This window comes from Pelophylax lessonae (genome assembly GCF_965119305.1).
Source record: "Pelophylax lessonae genome assembly, chromosome: 9".
Lineage (NCBI taxonomy): Eukaryota > Metazoa > Chordata > Amphibia > Anura > Ranidae > Pelophylax > Pelophylax lessonae.
In genome coordinates, this window is record NC_138776.1 from 1260012 (window position 1) to 1281815 (window position 21804).

The 21804-nt window shown below is 49.5% G+C and overlaps 1 protein-coding gene across 1 annotated transcript in view; it reads right to left on the minus strand.

Moving 5' to 3' along the window:
• The window catches only part of P3H3 (prolyl 3-hydroxylase 3), a 95250-nt gene extending 78696 nt beyond the window's left edge, over nucleotides 1–16554 (minus strand). Inside the window, exons 1-4 of the mRNA XM_082269184.1 lie at nucleotides 16033–16554; nucleotides 10708–10860; nucleotides 8637–8814; nucleotides 1813–1944 (exon numbers count right to left, since the gene is read on the minus strand). Of these exons, the coding sequence (XP_082125310.1) occupies nucleotides 1813–1944; nucleotides 8637–8814; nucleotides 10708–10860; nucleotides 16033–16398 (829 nt within the window). The 5' untranslated portion in view covers nucleotides 16399–16554. The remainder of the gene's footprint in view (nucleotides 1–1812; nucleotides 1945–8636; nucleotides 8815–10707; nucleotides 10861–16032) is intronic.
• Nucleotides 16555–21804: the final 5250 nt, after the last annotated feature.

The following is a 21804-nucleotide window of genomic DNA, read 5'->3' on the forward strand; positions in this document are numbered from 1 at the left end:
TGGTCTCTGTGCATTGAAAGGGGGCACGCTGATCTCGGTGCATTGAAAGGGAGCACGCTGGTCTCTGTGCATTGAAAGGGGGCACCCTGGTCCCTGTGCATTGAAAAGGGGCACGCAGGTCCCTGTGCATTGAAAGGGGGCACACTGGTCACTGTGCATTGAAAGGGGTCACGCTGGTCACTGTGCATATAAAGGGGGCACGCTATGCCTTAATTACTGAAGGCCCCTTTCACACTTTTGTGACCTCAAAGTCACGCAATTTTTTACAGCGTTTTTTGCCGCAAAGCAATGCCTATTACATTTTTCTGTTTGCGCCAACCCAAAAATTTTGAGCACCAGTCGCCACTGCTCAGTCCAGTCGAGCAGCTCTGGGATGTGCTGGAAATGCAAGTCTGATCCTTGGAGGCCTTACAGGACTTAAAGGATCTGCTAGTGACGGCTTGGTGCCTGATACCACAGGGTACCTTCCGAGGTCTAGAGAAGTCCATGCCTGGGGGGGGGGGTCACGGCTGTTTTGGCAGAAATAGGGGGACTTACTCAATATTAGGTTGGATGTCGTGAACTTTTGGCAGATGGTTGTATATTGTAAATAAAGGGGGATTACCAAGCATTCAGGTAATTCAATGTAGCACTGCCCCCTTGAGGACTGCTGAATTCTTCCACCTTTGGATCCCCCTGGGTTACCATTAGCAACTGCAGCACGCACAACCTAGTATCCCCTTTCACTCAACAGACTGACACCCGTCCTCTGACTATGCTACACTGGGGTGGCCCCCCTCAGGTCAGGCCCCTAGACACAATCCCCCTGTACTCACAATACTGTTTTTCAAGGTTCTCCAGTGTCTCTACCCCTCCAGTCAGTCCGCCAAACCGAGCCATGTCCTCATTAGCACCTACCTAGGAGGGGGCTACACTCACCCCCCCCCCCAACTGAGCCATGTCCTCATTATCACCTACCTAGGAGGGGGCTACACTCACCCCCCCACCAAACTGAGCCATGTCCTCACTAGCATCTGCCTAGGAGGGTGCTACACTCACCCCCTGCCAAACCGAGCCATGTCCTCACTAGCACCTACCTAGGAGGGTGATACACTCACCCCCCCCCCCAAACTGAGCCATGTCCTCACTAGCACCTACCTAGAAGGGGGCTACAGTCACCCCCCCGCCAAACCGAGCCATGTCCTCACTAGCACCTACCTAGGAGGATGCTACACTCACCCCCCACCAAACCGAGCCATGTCCTCACTAGCACCTACCTAGGAGGGTGCTACACTCACCCCCCACCAAACCGAGCCATGTCCTCACTAGCACCTACCTAGGAGGGTGCTACACTCACCCCCCGCCAAACCAAGCCATGTCCTCACTAGCACCTACCTAGGAGGGTGCTACACTCACCCCCCGCCAAACCAAGCCATGTCCTCACTAGCACCTACCTAGGAGGGTGCTACACTCACCCCCCCCCCAAACTGAGCCATGTCCTCACTAGCACCTACCTAGGAGGGTGCTACACTCACCCCCCGCCAAACCGAGCCATGTCCTCACTAGCACCTACCTAGGAGGGCGCTACACTCACCCCCCACCAAACCGAGCCCTGTCCTCACTAGCACCTACCTAGGAGGGTGCTACTTTAATAAGAACCAATATAATTGTATGGCCTCTATGTATCCCATGCAATGCAAAGGCACCTATAAGACATCCTGATGCCCATTGAAGGTTTAATAAGCTGGTAAAATAATTTTTGGAAGTAGATTATGACAGGTTCCCTTTAATATTCATGTTCTATCATCCCATACACGGGTAAAAGTCACTTACATTGGGAGTAGGTGTCCTGCAGCAATCGCAGGTGAGACACGATGGAATCTTCTTTCGGACGTTTGTGTCCCGGCACCAAGGTGACATCTATAATACAGCGCTGCTTACATTGTAATACCTGGGTGTAATAATCTGCAGGAGAGAAAGAGGGGCGTGACCCAACAGCATCAGGAGGAAGTATACTGTATATAGATTATATACTCTGTCTATAACAGGAACACTGACAGTTTATATTTCTGGGTCCCTCTGTCAGTAGATTCGATTTTGTTTCACTTCCAATAATTGGGCCCAAAAGTGGAACTTCCGCTTATATGCCTCCCCCCTTTCAGGGCACCTTTCATGGGGGAGGGGGATCAGGTACCTGTTTCTGACAGGTATGCTTCCCCACTTCCGGGACACAGCACCGCTGCGCTGTCCCTCTGAAGTTCGGCCCCTCCTTTTTCCTCCGCCGCCGGGCCAATTACAAAGTGCAGCGCACTTCGCGCATGCACAGTAGGGAACCAGCAATGAAGCCCGAAGGCTCCCTTCCCCTGGATGGCGGCGGCGGCACCCGAGAGCCGATACAAAAATCAGCTTCAGGTGCCGACATTGCGGGAACCCCGGACCGGTCAGTTCTAATATTAAGTCAGCAGCCGCAGGATTTGTACCGGGTTTGTAGCTGCTGACTTATATTTTTTAATGGGGGGCGGAGCTCCGCTTTAACCACTTCTGATTTCCCCCCTTAATGACCAGGCCATTTTTTGCGATTCGGCACTGCGTTACTTTAACTGACAATTGCGCGGTCGTGCGACGCTGTACCTTAAATAAAATTGATGTCCTTTTTTTCCCACAAACAGAGATTTATTTTGGTGGTATTTCATCACCTCTGCGATTTTCATTTTTTGCGCTATAAACAAAAAAACTACAATTCTGAAAAAAAAAAAACAAAACAAAATTTTTCCCTTTCTGCTATAAAACATCCAATAAAAAAATGTAAAAAATTTTATTTTTTCATCCTTTTAGGCCAATTTGTTTTCTGCTACATATTTTTGGTAAAAAAAAAATCCCAATAAGCGTATATTGATTGTTTTGTGCAAAAGTTATCACATCTACAAACTAGGGGATACATTTTTGTCATTTTTATATATTATTATTTTTTTTTTTTACTAGTAATGGCGGCGATCTGCGATTTTTAGCGGCAATGCGACATTGCAGTGGATAGATCGGACCCCTGACTGACATTTTAACACTTTGGGGGGACCAGCGACATATGACACTGGCAGGGAAGGGGTTAACCCCAGGGGCGATCAAATTCTTAAATGTGTACCTAGGGAGTGTTTTCTAACTGTGTGGGGGGGGGATGGGCTTGCTGCATGAGCACAGAGACCTGTGTTCCTAAATAAGAGGATCCCTGTGTTCAACGTTCTATCCCCACAGGGAGCGATCAGAGGTGCCCGGCGGCAATCACAGACCCGCTAAATGGCTCCCCCTGTGGCGATTGGGCACACATGCGCGGTGTAAGCGACGTACAGTAATTTCGCGGGACAGAGCTGACCTGCTGCAGTATATGTACTGACGGCGGCCAGCAAGTGGTTAAAGGCAAAACAAAAAAACCCATGTTATACTATGGTTTTGCACAGAGCAGCCCGGATCTTTCTTTTCTCAGGTCCCCCCCAGCGCTCCTGGCCCCTCCCTCCTATCTAGTGCCCCCCCAGAGCAAACAGCTTGCAATGAGGGCACCCAAGCAGAAGTGCCCCCATCTCTCCTTATTGGCAGTTGCTGGAGCCAATGCGCTGAGGACATCTAGTGGTGAAAAAAGAGTATGGCTACTCCAAGGATGTATTACCACTAGTGATCGACAGATATCGATTTTTTTGTGCCGATACCGATATTTTGGTCATCGGCCGATATTTTTGAACATTGAAACATTTTTTTTTCATTTTTCACAGGTATTCTTGTGGAGGGATCTGGGGGTCTAAAAGACCCCAAACCCCTCCTCTGCACTTAAAAGCATTTAAAATGCCAAGTTTGTCTGTTTTGAATGCTGGCATTTTTTTTAATTTGGCGCCGACTACCCGGAAGTGACCTAAATCATGACATCACTTCCGGGTTTTTACATGGAGACCCCATCAGAGCCGAATGCGGCTTTGATCGGGTCTTTGGCGGCCGTGCAAGATGGTTGCCGGGTCTTCCGGTGGGACGGGAGACCCAGGCGAGTCACGGAAGGTGGCTGGAGGGGGGGGGAGGAACATCCCCTCCCGCTCCTTGTAATGACAGCCGAGCGGCTTCTCAGTCTCATCAGTTGTCATTACAAGACAGCCGACCGTTGGCTATGGACGCCGGTATCAGGGACATTCCTCTATCTGCACCCATCACTCCGGTACAGCACTTTCCTGGAATATCAGCAATATCCGTAACCTCCGGGGCCGATTCCCATATATCGGGGAAAGTGCAAATCGGCCCTCAATATATCGGCATTGCTGATAATCGGTCGATCCCAAATTAACACGATATGCCTATTACAGGTTAGATTGAGGTGAGGAGGAGGAGCGATGTGGTGCCGGTTATTCACACCAGTGAAAGGATTCCCCTGAATATTTATCGAGGACTTTCTCACGTTTTTTATCCATGGATGATTTACTCACTGTTGAAGATTTCACCTTTCCACTTTTTATATGTGAAGGAAATCACCTGAATCCTTATGAGGAATCCCCATTTCTTTGATTCCAGTATTTGCTTTGCACACAGAGAACCTTCATTGTAGTTTTGCATGGAGCATTTTATGGATGTTCTACATTGTTGCACTCTATGTACATACAATGATTTATCATGTTACGTTGTTTTATTCCATTTATTGAGTATATTTTTTCCAACACTTTTACAGAACATGAGACACCTTAGTTCGTTTTTTGCACTTTATAATTTAAAGGCACTAAATCTTATCAGCAATTCAAAGGGGAAGGATGGGGGTGGGGTTATAACCTCTGTAAGATTCATTGTTGCCATATTTGTCCCATTGGGGAGATTTCTCTGCAATGGTGGTGCCCCCATCCTCCCTTCTCTGCACTGGTGGTGCCCCCATCCCCCTTCCTGTGCACTGGTGGTGCCCCCATCCTCCCTTCTCTGCACTGGTGGTGCCCCCACCTCTCCTTCTCTGCACTGGTGGTGCCCCCATCCCCCTTCCTGTGCACTGGTGGTGCCCCCATCCTCCCTTCTCTGCACTGGTGGTGCCCCCATCCCCCTTCCTGTGCACTGCTTTTGCCCCCATCCTCCCTTCCTGTGCACTGGTGGTGCCCCCATCCTCCCTTCTCTGCACTGGTGGTGCCCCATCCCCCCTCTCTGCACTGATGGTGCCCCATGCCCTCCTCTCTGCACTGATGGTGCCCCACCCCCAGTGCCATCTTAAGAGCATTAAAGGGCCCCGGGCAATGCAGTGCACTGGGGCCCCGCCTACACAATCACCCACGAGAATAAAAATACAAATTATGGATAAGGCGATATTTATTGGTACAGCAGTGCCAGGCTAATGACAGCTTCCAAGTTCGGCGGCTGGATCCAGTGATCACAAACACGGACGGGAGTCAGACTCGACTGTCCTGTGTGTGCCTGTTAAATGGAGGCGGAAAGGCATTCCTGCAGTTATTGGCTCTCCTTCCACACCCCAAGTAGCCTGACAGCAGTGCAGGGCTGACAGGCGCTTGCTACCTGCTAGGTTCGGTGGTGGGTTGCACACGGGAATTGGGACTAATGCTTGGCTGGGGCTGGGCAGGTGGGGCCCCCCGAGCAAGTGGGGCGCCTGGGCAACTGCCCAGCGTGCCCATTCGGTAAGATGGCCCTGCCCACCCCCCCTCTCTGCACTGGTGGTGCCCCATCCCCCCTCTGTGCACTGATGGTGCCCCACCCCCCCCTCTCTGCACTGGTGGTGCCCCATCCCCCCTCTGTGCACTGATGGTGCCCCATCCCCCCTCTCTGCACTGATGGTGCCCCATCCCCCCTCTCTGCACTGATGGTGCCCCACCCCCCCTCTCTGCACTGATGGTGCCCCACCCCCCCTTTGTGCACTGTTGGTGCCCCATCTCCCCTCTGTGCACTGATGGTGCCCCATCCCCCCTCTCTGCACTGATGGTGCCCCATCCCCCCTCTCTGCACTGATGGTGCCCCATCCCCCCTCTCTGCACTGATGGTGCCCCACCCCCCCTCTCTGCACTGATGGTGCCCCACCCCCCCTTTGTGCACTGTTGGTGCCCCATCTCCCCTCTGTGCACTGATGGTGCCCCATCCCCCCTCTCTGCACTGATGGTGCCCCACCCCCCTCTCTGCACTGATGGTGCCCCATCCCCCCTCTCTGTACTGATGGTGCCCACTCCCACAGCTCAATCATCTGTAGGAGACGGTTCTGGTGCTTGCTGGACTTTCTTGGGTGCCCTGAAGCCTTCTTCACAAACGCAATGGAAATGTTTTTTAAGGGATGAAGTTCATTTTCATGGCAAAGAGACTTCATTCATTGGATCGCTCTTCATAACATTCTGGAGTATCTGCAAATTCCATCATAAACACTGAGGAGAAGACTTTGTGACATTCTTATTTGTATCATTCTCAGAACTCCTGGCCACCGCTGTACCCAATTCCCCACCCCCAGCCTATTCTCCCTGGGTGTCGGTCTTTGTGCATCTTCATTGGGGATGATGTAACTCCAGCACACGAGTCAGTCATCCCACAGGGGGCGCACTGGAGATATAAATGGAGCTGTGCTAAACCCTACAGAAAGCTGTGAGCGGGCAGGAAGGTGTATTTTACTGCAGAAGAGACATTGCATCATGTGACTTCTGTGATTAATAGCCGGCCTGCTTGCAAGCTTCTTTTTATTTTATTTTTATAATTGCCTTCAGTTTGGCTTTAAGAGTTTCACATCCCTCCCACCCACCTCACTCCCCGAGTCTAGCACATCCCTCCCACCCACCTCACTCGTCAGCTCACAGGTCGTTCCTTCGCCCCACCTTGCCCCCCAACTCCCAGCGCATTCCTTTCCCCCACCTTGCCCCCCAACTCACAGCGCATTCCTTTCCCCCACCTTGCCCACCAACTCACAGCGCACATTACTTCCACCCACCTTGCCCCCCAACTTACAGCGCGCATTACTTCCACCCACCTTGCCCCCCAACTCACAGCGCACATTACTTCCACCCACCTTGCCCCCCAACTCACAGCGCACATTACTTCCACCCACCTTGCCCCCAACTCACAGCGTGCATTACTTCCACCCACCTTGCCCCCCAACTTCCAGTGCATTCCTTCCACTTACCTTTCCTTCCAACTCCCAGTGCATTATTTCCACCTACCCTGCCCCCAAACTACCAGCTCATTCCTTCCACCTACCTTGCCTCCCAACTAATTCCTTCCACCCAACTTGCCCCCAACTCCCAACGCTTTCCTTCCACCTACCTTTCCCAACTCGCAGCGCATTCCTTCCACACACCTTGCCCTCCAACTTACAGCGTGTATTCCTTCCACCGTTCTTGCCCTCCAACTCCCAATGCATTCCATCCACCCACCTTGCCCCCCAACTCCCAGCTCATTCCTTCCACTCACTTTGCCCCCCAATTCACAGCGCATTCCTTCCACCCACCTTGCCCCCCAACTCCCAGTGCAATCCTTCCACTCACCTTGCTCCCCAACTCCCAACTAATTCCTTCCACCTACCTTGCCCCCCAACTCCCAGCACATTCCTTCCACTCATCTTGCCCCCCAACTCCCAGTGCAATCCTTCCACTCACCTTGCCCCCCAACTCCCAGCACATTCCTTCCACCCACCTTGCCTCCCAACTCCCGAGTCCCAACCCATTACCATCCACTTTGCCCCCAACTCCCAGCACATTCCTTCCATCTACCTTGCCCCCCAACTCCCAACGAATTCCTTCCACCTACCTTGCCCCCAACTCCCAGGGCATTCCTTCCACCTACCTTGCCCCTCAACTCCTAGTGTATTCTTTCCACCCACCTTGCCTCCCAACACATACCTTGCCCCCAACTCCCAACGCATTCCTTCCACCCACCTCACCCCCCAATTCACAGCGTGTATTTCTTCCACTCACCTTGCCCCCCAACTAATACCTTCCACCTACCTTGCCCCCCCCCCAACTCCCAGCGCATTCCTTCCACTCACCTTGCCCCCTAACTCCCAACACATTCCTCCACCTACCTTGCCCCCCCCCCCCAATTCACAGTGAATTCCTTTCACCCACCTTTCCCCCAATTCCCAGTCCATTCCTTTCACCCTTCTAGCCCCCCCCAACTCCCAGCGCATTCCTTCCACTCACCTTGCCCCCCAACTCCCAGCGCATTCCTTCCACTCATCTTGCCTCCCAATGAATTCCTTACACCTATTTCGCCCCCCAACTCCCAGCACATTCCTTCCACTCTCCTTGCCTCCCAACGCATTCCTTCCACCTACCTTGGCCCCCCAATTCCCAGTGAATTCCTTTCACCTACCTTGCCCCCCAGTTCCCAGTCCATTCCTTTCACCTTTCTTGCCCCCCCCCCCCACTCCCAGTGCATTCCCTCCACTCACCTTGCCCCCCAACTCCCACTCTATGGAAAGTGGAATCTTTCTTTATATTCTCAGACAACAGAAGACTGTTAAACCTGAACAGATGAGCCACCTTTGTGGACACGTTGCCAAGTTGCATCTCTGGAAAGCTAACCATGCCACGGGAATGGGAATCCATGTTGTTTCATGGAGCTTTTCCAAGCAGGTTAAACTTTTAGTGCTGTTCCATGTTTCCCTCAAACTAGAATGGCCAGGCTGAGAGGAGCTGACCTCAGGAGCTGAGTCTGTGGTTAGGTACCTGCAATCACCTCGGATATCGCTTGGTGAGTTTGGTTCTCCTTCTCCCGGGTTCCCTCACAGAGGGTACGACACGCATGAAGCGCAGACAGACAGGCGGACAACGACTCCTCCAGTTTTAATACCGCGGAGGCCAGTTTACCCTCAGACAGCAAAGACTTGGCCTGGGAGAAGAGCGTCTGAGAAGAAGGAGTAAAAGAGGACCATGACAATGGAGAATTCTGGGTGAACGACACTTCCATGTACACATACAGCTCTGACAGATACCAATGTCCCACATAGCGGTTACTCAATAGTTAAAAAATATGTGCACCTTTAAAAGCCTTTTAATATACTCAGCAAGCAAACAATCAAATATAATTTTCTATCCTTACGCTTGCTGTCAGCTGAGAACTATATCTGGATCATCAATGGTCCTACCATCCAACATTCAAGTTGGTGACCTGACATTTATCTACTGCAATTAAAGGAGAAGTACGGGGAAAGCTGGTTTGGCTGTATTCTGTGGATCACAGGAGTGTGGTTCATTCTGCACTCCTGTGACCCATCTTCAGCAGACAGTGGGCTGAAGTCCGCTGTCTGCTGACGTCACAGAGCCGGTCCAGATCGGGCAAGATCGCGGCACTGGGGTCGGGATCCACTCACATGCCTGGACCGCCACCAGGCTCAGCCTTATAACAAACTGCTGAGAGCATGAGCTGGCTGCTCCCACCCCTCCACAGCCCAGTGCTCCAGTGGGGGGGGGGGGGGGTCAGTAAAAGAGCAGTGACTGACAGTCACCAGTTCTCTGCTCATGGAGCTGTGAGAAACGAGTGATCTGCAGTGTTAGATCACTCAGTTCTCAGTGTTAGAGCCCGCAGGGGACAGACGTTGCATCCGCCTAGGTAAGTAGGAATCTGCAAGAACCCCAAACCAATACTGATGGTCACCAACCTGCACCCAGCCAACCATTGGGATAATGAAGATGAAGCAACACACTGACTCATCTCTTTATCATTCTCTTACCTTGTTCAAATGGTTGACAAAAAGCAAATGTGCAAAACCGTAGCACTTTAACTGAAACAGAAGTTTTGAGGACTTCTGCCCACATGGGAGCTCTCACCTTCCTTGGAGTTCTGGGGTTCCCACTCACCTTAGAGTTCAAGGGAATTTCACCACCCTTGAAGTTCCAGGGGCTTCATTCCACCTTGGAGTTCTGGGGTTCCCACTCACCTTAAAGTTCAAGGGAATTTCACCACCCTTGGAGTACCAGGGGCTTCGTTCCACCTTGGGGTTCTGGGGAATCTCACCACCCTTGAAGTTCCAGGGGCTTCGTTCCACCTTGGGGTTCTGGAGGCTCCCACGCACCTTAGAGTTCCAGAGGCTTCCACCCAGGATTTTCAGAGGCTCACACCCACCTTGGAATTCCAGGGGTTTCTTCCCACTTTGGGGTTCTGGAGGCTTATGTCCACCTTGAAGTTCCAGAGGCTCCAAACCACTTTGGAGTTCTGGGGGCTCACACCCACCTTGGAGTTTCAGGAGCCTCTTGGGGTTCTGCACTGCAGGTTCCCACCCATCTTGGTGTTTTAGGGGGTCCTCCACCCACCTTGAAGTTCTTGGGGCTCTCACCCACCTTGGGGGTTCCAGGGGCTTATTCCCACCCTGGGGTTCTGGGGACTCTCACTTACCTTGTAATTTTGGGGCTCTCACCCATCTTTAGGTTTCAGGGGCTTTGTTCCACCTTTGGGTTCTGGAGGCTTCTACCCACCTTGGCATTCCAGGTGCTCCTGCTCACCTTGGAATACTAGGGGCCCCACTTATGCAGCAACAATCTGCACCTTAAAGATCCAAAGAAAGAAGGAAACTCCCATAATGTCTGTAGGTTGTGTACAGACCTGGGAGGTCAACCTGTTCCCACCAATCTTTGGGTTTAAGTTGCTCCTGCCAACCTAGAGACTCTACCCTGAAGTTCCACCTTGGAGCTTTAGGTGTTCCGGACTCTCTTGGCATTTTAGGTGCTACCATTGCAGCATTCTACATAACATAGAATAAAATAAAAATCCAAAACTTTAGGGTGCTGTTTGACTTCTTACCCTGTAAGGAGGCTCCTCCAAGTCTCGAAGGCTCTGCTGTTGAACTCCTTTCATTCCTCTATAACGTTGGATGTCATCCTGGATCTGCTCATGGTGAGGATTCTTCGTGAAGAAAGTGAATGCGGCAGCTGCAGCTTCATCCAGCTCCTCCAACTGTGAAAGAGAACCCGTCAGTCATAAATGTAGATCACAAGAACTTGTAAGCAGAGCAGCTACCCCATTGGTGGCCTTCGGGTTAGGCGTGGATGTGATGCTTTGCTTTGTGGTGTGGCAAGAAATCTACCCGCTGCCGCATTTGGCAGGCAGTATTACACGCCGAATGAAGTCCATTCAAGTGATGCAATAATTCAGGCTTTTCGGGATGAAAACAGGCCATGAGTAGATGTCATATAATAAGGGGAGATTTACTAAGACTGGAGAGTGCAAAATCTGGTGCAGCTCTGCATGGGAGCCAATCCGCTTTCCAACATTAAAATCGGTGCGACTTTCATTGCGACTATACAGTGTGATCTGATGTGTCTTTGGATTAGTGCGACTTGTGAAAAAATGAAAAGTTTTTTTAGGTGTTTTTATTATCTAACAAACTCCAAATTTTCGGAATTTGAATCAGTGTAACCACTTAAGGACCGGGCCTAATTCTGACACTTTGTTTACAAGGTAAAAAATCAGCAATTTTTGCTCGAAAATGACTTAGAACCCCCAAACATTATATATATATATATATATATATATATATATATATATATATATATATATCATTTTTTATTTAAAATGGCGGTCGTTGCAATATTTTTTTGTCACGCGGTATTTGCGAAGCGGTCTTTTAAACAAAATTTCTGAGGTAAAAATAAATTTCTAGATTGTAAGCTCTAACGAGCAGGGCCCTCTACTTCCTCCTGTATTGAATTGTACTGTAACTGTATTGTCTTCCCCACACTGTAAAGCGCTGCGCAAACTGTTGGCGCTATATAAATCCTGTATAATAATAATAATAATTTCACTGCATTTTAAAAAACTAAACAGTAAAGTTTGCCCAATTTTTGTACAATGTGAAAGAGAATGTTACGCCCAGTAAAAAGATACCCAACATGTCACGCTTCAAAATTGCGCACGCTCGTGGATCAGCAACAAACATTGGTAGTTAAATAATCTCCATAGGGAACGCTTTAAAAATTTCTACAGGTTACCAGTTTAGAGTTACAGAGGAGGTTGGGGGATGGAATTATTGCTCTCGCTCTAACGATTGCGGCGATACCTCACATGTGGGGTTTGAACACCGTTTACATAAGTGGGCGGGACTTGCGAATGCGTTCGCTTCTGCGCTTGAGCTCGGAGGGGCGGGACGCTTTACATTTCTTTTTTCCTTTCTTTTTATTTTATCTTTTATTTTTACACTGTTCCTATTATATTTTATTATATAATTTATTACTATTATATATTTTGATCCCTTTTATTCCTATTAGGAATGTAAACATCCCTTGTAATAGAAATAAGCAGGACAGGTCCTCTTTATTGTGAGATCTGGGGTCACAAAGACTTCACACCTCACATCTACACTAATAAGCAAAAAAGAAAAAATTTAATTTTTTTTCAACCTGAAAAAAAAATGAGCCCTTTAAGGCCGTTGGGAGGAAGTGATGTATGACGTCGCTCCGGTCCTCCAAGGCCATAGAGTGGAGTGGGAGCCATCTTGCCCTCACTCCACTTCCTGTCTAGGATGCCATCGAACAGGATCATTTTTCCCACTACTGACGGCCTCGGGGAAAAGGACCGGGAAGGGGGGGGGGGGCACCTCTCCCATCACCCATGAAAGTGATCCTGCGGTGAATCTGCCGCTGGGACCACTTTTGATGAAGGACCGCCCGCCCTGCAAAAAAAATACCGGGGTTATGGCAGCTATCTGCTCTCTGCAGCCATAACCCCGGTATTTAATGCCAAAGTACCGACATAAAACTGCGGCGGGCGGCCCGGAAGTGGTTAAAATTGATGAACCGTTTTGAATTGTGTATAAGGAATAGTTGGTTGTTAAGGCGCGGGCTGGGAAGCCGGACACCACGTCCTTAGCAACCAATGACTCATCAGCTGTCAGTGAGTTTCCCCGCTGACTGCTGAATGTAAAAAACAGAATGGCGGCAATAAAACAAAAAAAGAAACAGCGTGCCCCCCCTTTCCCCCCCCCCTACCCATGCACACCAGACCCTTCTGGGCAGGTATAAATTCTAAGGGGATCCCCATGCCAATATTGAAAAAAAAAAATGGCGCCCCCCCCCGAATCCATACCAGACCCTTATCCGAGCATGCAGCAGGAAGGGAGGGGAACGAGCAAGCGCCCCCTTCTCCTGAACAATACCAGGCCCCATGCCCAGAACATAGGGGGTGATTTGGGGGCAGGTGGGGCTCCCCATGTTGACAGGGACAAGGAACTCTTCCCCGCAACCCTGGGCTGTGATTGTGGGGGGTCTGCAGATGGTGGGGGGGGCTACCAGAATCTGGCCCCGACGATCACTCTCGCAAACTGCCTGCTCCACCATGTGACAGCTCTTAAATACCAAGGGGAGTGGTGACGTTACAAGGGGGAGGTGCCATCTGATGATGTCACTAGGTGACCCTGCTCTTTAGTTATGGATGGATCTTCATCGGGGGACATTGTGTTTTTTTTTTTAATAAAGGAATTATCAAAAACCTGTCTCTTGTGTTTATTCACTTTATACACTTTTTTTGGTGAATGGGTACCCCATACTGATTCATATAGGGGGGGCCTGGAATCTGGGGGCCCCCCTACCCCAAAGCACCCCCCAATGTTGAGGGCATGTGGCCTGGTATGGTTCAGGAGGGGGGGCCCTCTTTCCTGTCCTAGTGGGCTGCATGCTCGGATAAGGGTCTGGTATGGTTCAGGAGGGGGGGCGCTCATTTGTTGCCCCCTCTTTCCTATCCTAGTGGGCTTTATGCTCGGATAAGGGTCTGGTATGGTTTAGGGGGGGCGGTGCTCGTTTGTTGCCCCCTCTTTTCTGTCCTAGTGGGCTGCATGCTCGGATAAGGGTCTGGTATGGTTCAGAAGGGGGGGGGGGGTGCTCATTTGTTGCCCCCTCTTTCCTATCCTAGTGGGCTGCATGCTCGGATAAGGGTCTGGTATGGTTTAGGAGGGGGGGGGGGGTCAGTGCTCGTTTGTTGCCCCCTCTTTCCTGTCCTAGTGGGCTGCATGCTCGGATAAGGGTCTGGTATGGATTTTGGGGGGACCCCACGCTGTTTTTATTTATTTTTTATTATTGCCGGAATTATTTTTTTGTACATCTCAGCTGTCAGTGGGGAAGCCGGCTTCCCGACCCCCTGCTTAACAACCAACTAATTCTTCATTTCATCCAAAGTCACAGCAATATATGACCCAGGTGCGACTTTCATGCGACTTCTGAGGGTTGGCATTGCGACCGTCAGACCAAAGCAGTGCAGGAAGAACTTTGAAGTCGCACAGATATCAGCGGTACTCATAGGGAAACATGGGGTGCGACTTGTCATATGACTCCAAAATCGCATAACAAGTGTGAATATTAGCGAACGTTAGAAGCTGATTGGCTGCCATGCACAGCTGCACCGGATTCTGCACCCTCCACTCTCATTAAATCTTCCCCAATACCTCCCAGCTGCATTTCCAACTCCCTCTGAAAAGCAATCCACTGCAGAGAACAGCAGTAATGTAAATGAGTGCCCGGGGCCGCTTCTGTATCTGCCCCCCCCCCCCACCCACGTGCAATCCATGCGGATCCCAAGCGGCGTTGCAGCATTTACAGGGTCAAGGGGGGCAACATATTTCTTCCCCCCCCCCATCTGTCATATGCCTCTGAAAAGTGATTCACCGTGGATCACTTTTCAGAGGGGCGGCAGGGGCTGATTCTCCTATGAATGAGGGGTTTGTATTCTCCGGTCAGTTCACCCCAACAGTCTCGGCACTGCGGCATTCACAGGGTTAAAACACCGCCAGACCGCCGGTCAACCACCTCTGAAAAGCGATCCACTGCGGAGAGTTGGAATTTGCCCCCCCCCCCCCTGACATGGTGACGTTTTATAACAATGGTGCGCTGCGCTGCGTTTTACCAAGGCGTGCGTTCAGCGTATGTGCGGTATGCGTGCAATCATGCGCACAGTGTGCGGGGAATGAGCCCCCATCATTTATTATTGGACGCTGGGAGGGGGCGTGGCTGCAATTAATGAATGAAAAGTTTTTAGGACTGCCAACTCATCCCTACATATGGACCATACAGGTTCCGGGGCGGAGTCACCCCAAGAACCAATCACATCTCATCACACAACTTGTATCAAAATCTACAGCGAGGAAAGGATTGTTTATAGTTACATCTCTTCTATTTACAAACATTGATACAATGTAACAAATTCTTCCTGTGGAGCCCCTCCCCCTATACACACATCCACGTGTGCAAACCAGACTGCAGAGCAATGCATGCTGGTCCTGTGCACACCCCTCCCCCCCCCCCCTCCAGGGGAAGAGTCCTCCTCTATGGTACACCTAGACATCTCACACATGACTGCAGAGTATTGCAACAATCACCCACTTACTGGTCTGCAGAGCATTGCACCCAGTCAGGTTTATTTATTTTTTGCTTTCTTTCTTCTACAGCCAAAGCAGAACATTCTGTGACTGCAGAGCATTGCACCCAATAAACTGAAGAGTAAGTTATTGTGCTCTCCGGGGGGCATAGTCCTTGTAAACTGCAGATCATTGCAGCCATTTACAAAACCCTGTTCTCCCATGCTCTGCAGAACATTGCACCCAGGTAAAGGCCACTTCACCCATACATTGAAAAACATTGCTCTCAGTTGCACATCACAGCACCCATACTCTGCAGAGCATTGCACCCATTTACAGACCACAGCACCCATACTCTGCAGAGCATTGCACCCATTTACAGACCACAGTACCCATACTCTGCAGAGCATTACACCCATTTACAGACCACAGTACCCATACTCTGCAGAGCATTGCACCCATTTACAGATCACAGCACCCAAACTCTGCAGAGCATTACACCCATTTACAGAGCACTGGACCCATACTCTGCAGAGCATTACACCCATTTACAGACCACTGGACCTATACTCTGCAGACCATTACACCCATTTGCAGATCACAGCACCCTTGCACTAAAGTGCATTTTTTATTTGATACAAACCACTGTCACCATACCCTGCAGACCATTACACCCAGTTACAGACCACTGCACCCTTCCTCTGAAGACCACTGCACTTCTATCCTGCAGACTAGTGCACGCACCCAGTTGCAGAGCATTGCACCCCTGCTCCCCCTGTGCTCACCTTGTAGTGCGCCAGCTGCAGGTAGTTGTAGGGCGCCCCCCTCAGGAAGATCTTCTCGGTCTCCTGGGTCAGTCGGTAAAGGGAAGGTTGCCCCAGCTGCAGCTTCTCGCAGCTCAGCAGGCAGTCGGCCCTCTCCAGCACCAGCTCCTCCAGTTGGGCCCCCCGGGGCCCGCACTCTTCCCCGCAGCGCAGCCGGGCCTCCCGCACCTCCCGTAGGCTCCGCAGGGCCCCCCAGAGCCGGTCCCGTGCCTCGGACCAGTCTCCCCGGGTGAAGAAGGCCACCCCGTCCATCAGCAGCTCATCGGGGGGCGGCAGGGAGAGGCTCTGAGCCAGGGCAAGGGGCAGCAGGATCAGGGGGAACCTCATTTTTTGTTGGGGGAGAAGAAGGCTGGATGGAGGATCTCACAGCAGCCGGAGAGGAGGGAGGAGGATTGGGAGGAGGGGAAACTTCCCAGCTGATGGCTCAGCCTGGGGGGGCCTAATCAGCATAGAAAGCTGCATTCCAGGCGGGGGGAAGACTGGAGACCTTCTAAAATCACCTGGAATTGTCTGCGCCAAATGTGAAAAAGTTATAAAGTGAATGAGCTCAGAATAAGATAAATATAAAAAAGTGTAGCTGGAAAATTCCTGAAAAGTCTTCAACGGAAAATCAGCCTGGATTCTAAGTACAAGACCCCCCCCCCCCCATAGAGAACTTCCCGGACTCCACAACTTGTGCAGTCACCCTTCCCACCCCATGGAAAAGATTCGGCTTTCCAGTTAGAGTTTCATTGGAAAATCACCTGGAATTGTCTGCGCCTAATATGAAAAAGTACGGCCTAAAATTCCAGATTCAAAAGTCTTCAATGGAAAATCAGCCTGGATCCCACGTAAAAGGCCGCCCCCATAGAGCTTCCCCAACTCTACAACTTGTGCAGTCACCCTTCCCACCCCATGGAAAGGATTCGGCTTTCCAGTTAGAATTTCATCAGAAAATCACCTGGAATTGCCTGCGCCAAAATGAAAAAGTGTAGCTGGAAATTCCTGAAAAGTCTTCAACAGAAAGGCAGCCTGGATTCTACGTACAAGATCACCCTCCATAGAGAACTTCCCTGACTCTACAACTTGTGCAGTCACCCTTCCCACCCCATGGAAAGGATTCGGCTTTCCAGTTAGAATTTCATCAGAAAATCACCTGGAATTGCCTGCGCCAAACATGAAAAGTATGGCCGGAAAATTCCCGAAAAGTCTTCAACGGAAAACCAGCCTGGATTCCACGTACAAGACCACCCCCCATGGTGGTTTTCTACAACTTAAAAGGTCACCTTCCCACCCCATGGAAAGGAGTTGCCTTTCCAGTTAGAGTTTCATTGGAAAATCCCCTGGAATTGTCTGCGCCTAATATGAAAAAGTACGGGCCTAAAATTCCAGATTCAAAAGTCTTCAATGGAAAACTAGCCTGGAACCCACGTAAAAGACCACCCCCATAAAGTTTCTCTAACTCTACAACTTGTGCAGTCACCCTTCCCACCCCATGGAAAGGATTCGGCTTTCCAGTTAGAATTTCATTGAAAAATCACCTGGAATTGTCTGCGCCTAATATGAAAAAATACGGCCTAAAATTCCAGATTCAAAAGTCTTCGATGGAAATCCAGCCTGGATTCCATGTAGAAGACCACCCTCCATAGAGAACTTCCCCAACTCTACAACTTGTGCAGTCACCCTTCCCACCCCATGGAAAGGATTCGGCTTTCCAGTTAGAATTTCATCAGAAAATCACCTGGAATTGCCTGCGCCAAACATGAAAAGTATGGCCGGAAAATTCCCGAAAAGTCTTCAACGGAAAACCAGCCTGGATTCCACGTACAAGACCACCCCCCATGGTGGTTTTCTACAACTTAAAAGGTCACCTTCCCACCCCATGGAAAGGAGTTGCCTTTCCAGTTAGAGTTTCATTGGAAAATCCCCTGGAATTGTCTGCGCCAGATATGAAAAAGTACGGCCAGAAAATTCCCAAAAAGTCTTCAACGGAAAGGCAGCCTGGATGCCACATGGAAGACCACCCCCTATCTACAACTTGTGAAGTCACCCTTCCCACCCCATGGAAAGGATTTGGCTCTCTAGTTAGAATTTAATTGGAAAATCACCTGGAATTGTCTGCGCCAAATATGAAAAAGTACGGCCGGAAAATTCTCAAAAAGTCTTCAACGGAAAGGCAGCCTGGAACCCACGTAGAAGAACACCCTCCATAGAGAACTTCCCCAACTCTACAACTTGTGCAGTCACCCTTCCCACCCCATGGAAAGGATTCGGCTTTCCAGTTAGAGTTTCATTGGAAAATCATCTGGAATTGTTTGCGCAAATATGATAACGTACGGCCAGAAAATTCCCGAAAAGTTTTCAACGAAAGACCAGCCTGGATCCCGCATGGAAGAGCACCCTCCATAGAGCTTCCCCAACTCTACAACTTATGAAGTCACCTTCCCACCCTATGGAAAGTAGTTGCCTTTCCAGTTAGAGTTTCATTGGAAAATTACCTGCAATTGTCTGTGCCAAATATGAAAAAATATGGCCAGAAAATTCAACATTCAAAAGTCCTCAAAGGAAAACCAGCCTGGATCCCACGTAAAAGGCCGCCCCCATAGAGCTTCCCTAACTCTACAAGTTGTGCACTGTGCAGTCACCCTTCCCACCCCATGGAAAGTATTCGGCTTTCCAGTTAAAATTTCATTGGAAAATCACCTGGAATTGTCTGTGTCAAATATGAAGAAGTACGGCCAGAAAATATTCCAGATTCAAAAGTCTTCAATGGCAAACCAGCCTGGATCCCACATAGAAGACCACCCTCCATAGAGCTTCCCCGATTCTTCAACTTGTGCAGTCACCCTTCCCACCCCATGGAAAGCATTCGGCTTTCCAGTTAGAGTTTTATTGGAAAATTACCTGCAATTGTCTGCGCCAAATATGGAAAAGTACGGGCCTAAAATTCCAGATTCAAAAGTCTTCAATGGCAAACCAGCCTGGATCCCACATAGAAGACCATCCTTTACAGAGAACTTCCCCGACTCTTCAACTTGTTAAGTCACCCTTCCCACCCCATGGAAAGGAATCGGCTTCCCAGTTAAAGTTTAATTCGAAAATCACCTGGAATTGTCTGCGCAAATATGATAAAGTAGGGCTGAAAAAGTCCCGAAAAGTCTTCAATGGAAAACAATCCTGGATCCCACATGGAAGAGCACCATCCATAGAACTTCCCCAACTCTACAAATTGTGAAGTCACCCTTCCCACCCCATGGAAAGGATTTGGCTTTTCACTTAATTTGATTGGAAAATGTTAATTTTCGGAACATTTGTTTAATTTTCTAATAGTTATTGGGGATAAATCAAACTGGCAGGAAAAATCAAAGGCGAAGAATGGAACATTTTTCTATCTGAAGAAGATTTGTCAGCCCCCCCCCCCCTATGGGATAAAAATACAACTTAAGGGTTGATTCACCTTTTCAAAAAAAAAAATGCAAGGTGAACCGCTTCTGGGATGGATGTATCCTCGGTACCGGCGCTGACCAATCAGAATTGCTCTGATCCGATTTGGAAGAAGTGGGAGAAGAGTGGAGATTTCAAGTTCCTGTGCATGGGCACCTGACAGCAAATCACCCATAGAGGTAAATACAGAGGGGGGGGGGGGGTGTTTGTTCACATTTTTATTTTTTCTGTAAAGCTGAACTTACACTTTAAACAAAAAAATATATAAATGTAACTCCACTTTCCTGGACAAAGAGCATAATATAGCATATACATGTAGCTCCCTCTAGTGTAGGGCAGGCTGCCAGGCAAAATTAGCATGTAATCAGTGGAGCAGGGGGGTGATTATGTAGGGCTGCTCAGTGTTTCACAGGCTGCTGTCCCCCCTGTCTTCTAGAGGATTCTAGCAGTGTGGTGGGAGGAAGGACAGAACAGGCAGCCTGAATATTTATGGAACTCCAACCAATCCCTGAGGAGGTGTGCCCAGAAGGTGGTAAGAGAGCCCATAAATAGTCTGAGGGCTGAGGCAGCAGACACAGAGTTACTGGGTCTAGTCTTGTTGGAGGAGATCCCTGTGCAAGGGCTCTGCCCCTGGGGCATTTTTCTAAAAGTATCTGTAAGGAAGACACTGCCAGGCTTTAGTTGAGGGCCTTTTCACAAATTTAAGTCCAAAGATCAAGTGGGGTCTGGAGAAGCTCACTGGAGAGAGCCAGGAGGAAGTTGGTGGGAAAGAGTCCTGCTGTCCTATGGAGGTTTGAGTCTACATCTCTCTTATGGCAGGAAGCGAACGGTGATCCTGGAAACACCTGCCAGATGTACGAGAATTATACACACTATAGATCAGTGATGGCAAACCTAGGCACCCCAGATGTTTTGGAATTACATTTCCCATGATGCTCAACTACACTGCATGATGCTCAACTACACTGCAGAGTGCATGGGCATCATAGGAAATGTAGTTCCAAAACATCTGGGGGTGCCAGGGTTCCCCATCATCGCTATAGACTGTATTTGCAAATTAGAGACAAAATATATAACGAAACAAGTTGGTACATAAAAAACCAGGACACATAAACACAACAACAAAGGGTCAAAGGTCAAATCCCAGCTTATGCTGTAATATAAGGAGCGTAAATGGTAGCTCTCCGCATGAGAAATTACACTTCAAGTGACAAGGGAGAGGTGTCGGCTAAGTCTCCTGAGAGTTCTCAGACACAAGGCTTAGCCCTTAAAGTGATTGATTCTATTAAAATAACAAACATGTTATACTTCCCTCCTCTGTGCAGTTGGTTTTGCACACAGCAGCCCAGATCCTCCTCTTCTTCTCGGCTCCTTGGCTGGAGCTCCTGGCCCCTCCCTCCTGTTGAGTGTCCCCACAGCAAGCAGCTTGCTATGGGGGCACCCGAGGCAAGCTGCAGCTCCATGTATCCATTCAGACACGGCGCTGTGGTTCGGCCCTGCACCTCTCTCTCCTGATTGGCTAACTGCATTTGATTGACAGCAGCGGTAGCCAATGGCACCGCTGCTGTGTCTCAGCCAATCAGGAGAGAGAGTCCCAGACAGCTGAGGCACTCATGTACATCACTGGATATAGAGGAGATAAGTATTGGGGGGGGGGGGCTACTTCACACAGAAGGCTTTTTATCTTAATGCATAGAATGCACCTTCTGCCTTTACAACTCCTTTAACAACAAACTCTGTCACAGAAACCAAATTCTACCTTCAGATCTAAAGTATCTCAGGCAAGTCTTTTGTAAAGAATATCTGCCGGCTATGTTGAGGTCCTTTAAAACCGTTGGTGTGCAACGAGGTGACAATGAATCAGAGAGTAGCGTTAAACAGCAGTGTAATATACAGGTTGGGCTCAGTAGCTATGACACTACTCTGTTTTAGCAAGGAGTAGGGCAAGACCAATGGCAGCAGCTGGGGTTAAAAAAAAAAGAGTTTAGAGTGTTAGGCAGCAATGGCAGTCAGATGGGAAGCAAAGTAAAGTCAGCATTCTGAACTGCTAACAGCCTTATGCTCTATGTATGGTTTACTGGCAGTGAATTAGTGATAGATACAGCAGCAGGTGTAATAAATCCTTAGGTGAAGAATATCAGTGGACAGAAAATGGCTCCCTATATGTGTGGGCTGGGAAAAAGTTAACAGGTGGTTATAACTGAGATATGGGTCAGAGACCCTCTCACTGAGGCAACAGGTCTTCTGTATGGTGGGGTGTATACAGACACTGAAGACAGCAGCCGATGCAATGGCGACTCTCACAGCAAA